Source organism: Eretmochelys imbricata, chromosome 6, assembly GCF_965152235.1.
Source record: "Eretmochelys imbricata isolate rEreImb1 chromosome 6, rEreImb1.hap1, whole genome shotgun sequence".
Lineage (NCBI taxonomy): Eukaryota > Metazoa > Chordata > Testudines > Cheloniidae > Eretmochelys > Eretmochelys imbricata.
Window position 1 is genome coordinate 122,011,135 of NC_135577.1, and position 6,589 is coordinate 122,017,723.

The 6,589-nt window shown below is 54.0% G+C and overlaps 1 protein-coding gene and 1 non-coding gene across 2 annotated transcripts in view; one reads left to right on the forward strand and one right to left on the reverse strand.

Annotated features, from left to right (window-relative positions):
- PSMA3 (proteasome 20S subunit alpha 3) overlaps positions 1–3,373 on the reverse strand; it is a 28,920-nt gene extending 25,547 nt beyond the window's left edge. Inside the window, exon 1 of the mRNA XM_077819562.1 lies at positions 3,218–3,373. Coding sequence (XP_077675688.1) covers positions 3,218–3,238 — 21 coding nt within the window. The 5' untranslated portion in view covers positions 3,239–3,373. The remainder of the gene's footprint in view (positions 1–3,217) is intronic.
- Positions 3,374–3,575: 202 nt separating this feature from the next.
- On the forward strand, positions 3,576–3,648 carry TRNAK-CUU (transfer RNA lysine (anticodon CUU)). Its single transcript has one exon. It is a non-coding gene; the product is annotated as a tRNA-Lys (tRNA).
- The last annotated feature ends 2,941 nt before the right edge of the window (positions 3,649–6,589 follow it).

Consider the following 6,589-nt stretch of genomic DNA (forward strand, 5'->3'; position numbering starts at 1 on the left):
CAATGGCAATTAGTAATTAGTAACAATTAGTAAGGCTTCACAGACATAGACACTTATCGTATGGTTAATACTATTTTTAGTACATTGTGACTTATTTTGATACTTAGAACAGCATTAGTACTTTTCTCTTCCACTTTGCTTTCCGTATGAGAATCTCAAAGCACTTCTCACACTTTAACATTTAAGCCTTTCCACAAACCGGGGCTTCATCTCTGGTACCTAGGCAATGTGTACAGGAGATGGTGGGAGAGGTCATTGGGCATTTGAGTGATGTTGGTCTATAGTGCTCCCTGCTGGCCAAACAGGTATAACACGAGTCTGATTATAACTGTATTATTCTTGGTCCAAGGAAATTTAGGATATATCTACACCCACCTCCCCTCACCACATTTCACAGCATAGGTGGTAACATCTACACTGCTATTTTTAGCCCCATATCATGAGTCCCACAAGCCCGAGTCAGTTGACCCAGGCTCTGAAACTCATTGCCATAGTTGTGGGACCCCTAGTCATCTCAGTAGTGTGGAGTTTGTGCGTGCCTGGTGCAGCGAGGGGCAGAAGAATAAAGTAGCTGTTTCATGAAAGCACCCAACTACTATGAATATGCAAGTTTGACCCAGACCATCCCTTGTTCCCAGAAAAGAGTTTTCAGGTCTGATTCATTCTTAATGAACTGGGAACTGCCAACAAGTGACAGATCATCTTTTTAGTACTTCTCACTGAGCTGTAGGCTAGGTCTACACAAGCACTTTTGCCAGTAAAACTTTTGTCCATCGGGGGTGTAAAAAAACCCACACCCCTGACTGACATAAGTTTCACCGACAAAAGCGCTGGTGAGGACATTGCTAAGCCAGCGGGAGAGGCTCTCCCGCAGACATAGCTACCACCGCTCTTTGTGGGTGGTTTAATTATCCCAACAGGAAAGCTCTCTCCCATCAGCATAGAGCGGCTACAGCTGTGCCGCTGTAAGGTCTGTAGAGTACCAGCATGTCTCAAATGCGACCACCAGGGTTTTCTCTTGCAACCACAACCGTCCGGGTGGTGATGGTGGGGGAGGGGAGGAGTTGCCCCTCCCCTGGGGCCACCAGCAGGGATTGGTCCCAGCCCCCCTTCTGAAGCCACAAACACTGTAGGAGCGGGCGACCAGTGTGAGTTCCCCACCTTCCCAGGGGCAGTGAGGATCCGGCTTTGGGCTTCAGCCCTGGGGTGGTGGGCAGCAGACTCTGGCCATGCAGCAGCAGGCTTCATTCCCCAGTTGCAGTACTTCATGCTCTGGCCCTGGGCACATTCCCCCACATCACTTCTGATCCCTGCTGCCTCCTCCAGCCCCCAGCCGTGCAGCAGGACCCCAGGATCCAGCCCTGGACTCACCCCTCCATTGCCCCAACCCCCGCTACCTCTTTCAGCCCCCCATCACTCCTGGACCTCCTTACCCACCTTCCCATCCAGGGTTTAATTTGTTCTCCAGCTTGCTGGGGATGAGTAAGTCTGCTGTGAAAAGTGATATTAACAAATATACAAATATCACTTTTCACAGCAGCAGACTAACTAGATAGCAAATTTATTTAAAAAAAATTCAACCAAAAAAAGCAAAACACGCAAAGCACCTTATGTGTGTTTCTATTCTGTTTAGGTCCAGTAAAGATTAGAGACAACTGTACATTACTTTTATTACTGAGTCTGAAAAAAAACCCTACATAAATAAATTACAATGATTTGGGCATGTATATGTGCGTATTTATTTGTTTTTCCTAAAATTAATTAAGTATTTTTGGAAAAACTGTAAGAGCGGCCACCAATAAATCTGTTGTGAGAACTCCCAGACATAGCCATGCCTTTGGCTCATGTACTGCATTAGCCTGAGTCAGAGTGGCAGAGGCCCTTGTCAAGCACCAGTTAAGTCTGCATATCCATAGAAAATAGCATCCCCCATAAGTTAAATGGCACGTTCCCAGCCACAGCCGCCCCAGTTCATTAACATGCATCTGAACATGGAGGGGGGCATTCTGAATCTCTCCCTGTAGATGGGGCACCCCCTTTTCAAGAGCATCGTGGGGCTGAGCACATCCACGGGGCTGAGAAGAGTACATCGGTGCCCTGGGGCTGGACGGAGAGCCCCCACTGCTCCACCACCCCCATCCCTCCTCCTAGAGCCCGACCTCCCCCCAGCACCTATTCACCCCACTTCCTATAGCCCCCCCCACTCCTCCTCCCAGGGCACCACCCATCCAGACCCAATCTCCCCAGAGCCCCCCCCCACTCTCCCCACCCCTTAGAGCCCATCCTCCCCACCGTCTAGACAGACCCCCCCCCCACGCCCTAGAGCAGCGGTTCTCAAGCCCCAACCCGGGCTGAAGCCCTGACATTTTAAAAACACATTGGGGACAGGCCTCAGGGGGGAAAATTGAGAACCCCTTGGCCTAGAGCCCCACGCCCCTTCCCCTGGAGCCCCTAGCTCCCCCCCGCCCCAGCCAGAGCCCCACCCCCCTTCCCCTGGAGCCCCTAGCTCCCCCCCGCCCCAGCCAGAGCCCCACGCCCCTTCCCCTGGAGCCCCTAGCTCCCCCCCGCCCCAGCCAGAGCCCCACCCCCCTTCCCCTGGAGCCCCTAGCTCCCCCCCGCAGCCAGAGCCCCACCCCCCTTCCCCTGGAGCCCCTAGCTCCCCCCCCCCCCAGCCAGAGCCCCACCCCCCTTCCCCTGGAGCCCCTGGCTCCCCCCCGCCCCAGCCAGAGCCCCACCCCCCTTCCCCTGGAGCCCCTGGCTCCCCCCCGCCCCAGCCAGAGCCCCACCCCCCTTCCCCTGGAGCCCCTAGCTCCCCCCCGCCCCAGCCAGAGCCCCACGCCCCTTCCCCTGGAGCCCCTAGCTCCCCCCCCCCAGCCAGAGCCCCACCCCCCTTCCCCTGGAGCCCCTAGCTCCCCCCCCCCCAGCCAGAGCCCCACCCCCCTTCCCCTGGAGCCCCTAGCTCCCCCCCCCCAGCCAGAGCCCCACCCCCCTTCCCCTGGAGCCCCTGGCTCCCACCCCCCAGCCAGAGCCCCACGCCCTGTGGCCCCTCCCCCCGCTTACACTTTCGCTTTCCCACCAGCCGCGCGGGGCCGAGGTGACTCAGCAGTACCGCCGCCTCCTCCCCCGGTCCCGTGAGGGGGGGGGGGGCTCAAGCTGCCCCCCCCCCCGCGCAGGCGCAGCGGCGGCCAGGCCGAGCCCGGCGAGAAGACTCACTCACCCCGGTGCCGATGGAGCTCATGGCGGCAGAGCCGTGGGGAGAGCGAGCGCCGGACAGACCCGATACGCACACGCGCGCGCACACACCGCTCACGCGCCCCAGACCTCACCAACGCACATTCCCATTGGCCCGCGGCACACCGGCCAATCAGCGCCCGCGGTGGGGTCCTAGGTGAACGTGCGCGTCCTCAGAGCAGGCCTTGTCATGGCCGCGGGGGCGCGCCCGGCCCGACACTGGAGGGAACCCACAGGAGGTGACTCGAAAGGGGAGGAGTCTCCGAAGTAGAATTAATCAACGAGTTGTGCGCATGCTCCAAACTATGTTTCGAATAGTCGCTGAAGGAAAACTGTACCGCAGCGCCCGGCTAGCTCAGTCGGTAGAGCATGGGACTCTTAATCCCAGGGTCGTGGGTTCGAGCCCCACGTTGGGCGGACAGAGTTTTGCTCTTGTACCTGCAATTACCATAGCAGGTTTTCTGCACTTTTGCCCCGAACAACGAGGGGGGCAGCGCAGTTTGCCGGTGAAGGAGCCTGGCTTGGTCATTAGCCTTGCAAAGCGGGACAGCTCAGTGGGGCTGTGGTGGGCCCAGCTGGGGAGGGGCAGGGCCACCTGGGAACCAATCCCCAGGCACCCTCCAGTACAGGAAAGGCTGCAGCAGCCCCTCTCCAAGGGTGCGGAGCCCCTGGTCCCACTGCGCTGTCGGGCAGATCTGTGGCAACCCTCAGCGGAGCAGGCTGCCAAATTTCTACTGCATTAATAGCCCAAAGTCACTTAAAACTAGCCCCAAAATAGCCCAGTGCTGGTAACTCAGTCAAAGCTGGGGGTCATTTTTTTCTGAACCCCTTAAGAACATAAGAACGGCCGCACTGGGTCAGACCAAAGGTCCATCTAGCCCAGTATCCTGTCTTCCGACAGTGGCCAATGCCAGGTGCCCCAGAGGGAATGAACAGAACAGGTCAGTATCCCCGATAATGTCATGGCAAACCTGGTGGCTGACCTTTGTGACTTTGTCCTCACCCATGACTATTTCACATTTGGGGACAATGTGTACCTTCAAATCAGCGGCACTGCTATGGGTACCCGCCTGGCCCCACAGTATGCCAACATTTTTATGGCTGACTTAGAACAGCCCATCCCCTGTCGTACATTCCCAGCTTTTGGCCAAAAAAAAAAACCCTTTGGTATTTAAGCTGTGACTAACATCAAACATATTGGGGCAGCTCTTTAACCCATTAGCAGCTGTATGATTGTGTGTTACTGGCAAACAGTCCCGTTCCACCAACAGCCGACTCAATGTGTGTCCCTGAGGCTGGTTTATTAGTATAAAAGGCTGGTTGTAGAATCAGAGGCTCCCCTGACACTTCTGAGAATACATTGCTTTGGGGGGAATTTCGCACCAAACAATTACAAATTCTACGCACTATATTTTGAAATTCTGCTAAATTCTGCATATTTTATTTGTCAAAAACACCATATAATCACCCCAGTTTCAATTATTTCGGTAATTTATTTCAAAATATCTGTCAGCAAGTGTGTCTGTAACAATACAGACAACAAAAAAAGATTCAGGAAATGTTTTTTGACAAATAGATTTCTTACTAGGCATATGAATATAGACCGCTGAGTAATAATTCAATAATTCCGGGTCCTGGTGCTGCTTGGGGGAGGGGGCGGAAGCCGCAAAGAGGCAGGGCGGAGGCTTGGGGGAAGGGGTGGAATGCTGGTGGGGAGGGGGCAGAGTAGGGCTGGGTCGCTTGCTGCTGCCGGCGCCAGGCTCCTCACTCGCCCCCCCAGACCGCCCTGGACCCACAGCCATCCTGCCCATAGAACAGACCAGGGCAACTGCCCCAGACCCCAAGCTTTGGGGGGCCCTGCACTTCAGGGGGACGCAGTTGCCCCAGTCTGTCCTATGGACAGGACGGTTCTGGGTCCAGGGCGGTCTGGGTGGGTAGTGGGGAGCCTGGCCCTAGCAGCAGTGAGCAACCCAGCCCAGCCTGCCCCTACACCGCCCCCTCCTCACCCCTATTCCACCCCTTCCCCCAAGCCTCCGCTCCGCCTCTTTCCATCTTCTTCCCCCTCCCCCAGGCGATGCTGGGAGCCGGCAGGGTGAGGCGGGGCAGGGTGGGCTGGGGCTGGGTCACTCACTGCTGCCGGCTCTAGGCCCCCTGCCATCCCCGCGGCTGCCCTGGTCCCCACGTCCCCCTGAAGTGCAGGGACCCCCAAAGCACAGTAAGCCCAAACACCAGGGGAGCCAGGCCCACATTCCTAAATATTGGTGGAGCACAGGCACCACCGGCCCATATAACTCACCACCTATGGCTGTTACCACTCAAGGAGGAGATCCTGGAGTCATTGCAGATAGTTCTGTGAAACTTCCATTCAATATGCAGCGGCGTCAAAAAAGCAAACAGAATGTTAGGAACCATTGTGAAAGGGATAGATAATAAGACAGAAAATATCATAATGCCTCTATATAAATCGATGGTACCTCCACATCTTGAATACTGTGTACAGATCTGGTCACCCCATCTTAAAAAAGATATATTAGAATTGGAAAAGGTACGGGAAATGTCACCAAAAATAATTAGGGGTATGGAACAGCTTCCGTATGAGAAGAGATTAAAAAGACTGGGATTTTTCAGCTTGGAAAAGAGACGATTAAAGGGGATATGATAGAGGTCTATAAAATCTTGACTAGAGTGGAGAAAGTAAATAAGGAAGTTTTGTTTACTCCTTTATATAACACAGGAACCAGGGTCACCCAATGGAATTAATAGGCAGCAGGTTTAAAACAAACAAAAGGAAGTATTTCTTCACACAATGCACAGTCAACCTATGGAAACCTCTTTGCCAAGGGATGTTGTGAAGGCTAAAACTATAACAGGGTTCAAAAAGAAAAGGAGTACTTGTGGCACCTTAGAGACTAACCAATTTATTTGAGCATAAGCTTTCGTGAGCTACAGCTCACTTCATCGGATGCATCTGTTTGCCAGAAGCTGGGAGTGGATGACAAGGGATAGATCACTCGATGACTGGCTTTTCTGTTCATTCCCTCTGAAGCACCTGGCATTGGCCACTGTCAAAAGACAGGATACTGGGCTAGATGGACCATTGATTTGACCCAGTATGGCTGTTCTTATGTTCTAATCCAGTTAGAACCAGTCTACTCAAGCCTCTCCATGTGGTTGTAGTTCTCTGGAGGTGTCACAACTAGACTGAATTTGCCTAATCAACACCTCCTCCCCCATTCTTAGCTCCTGGAGGGCTATGGTCACCCTTCTCCATAGAATCACAACCTCCTGGTTCACAATGATACATAAACTTAATACAGTAAGATCTCTCAAAGATATTTCAGGAGGTTGCCATTATGTC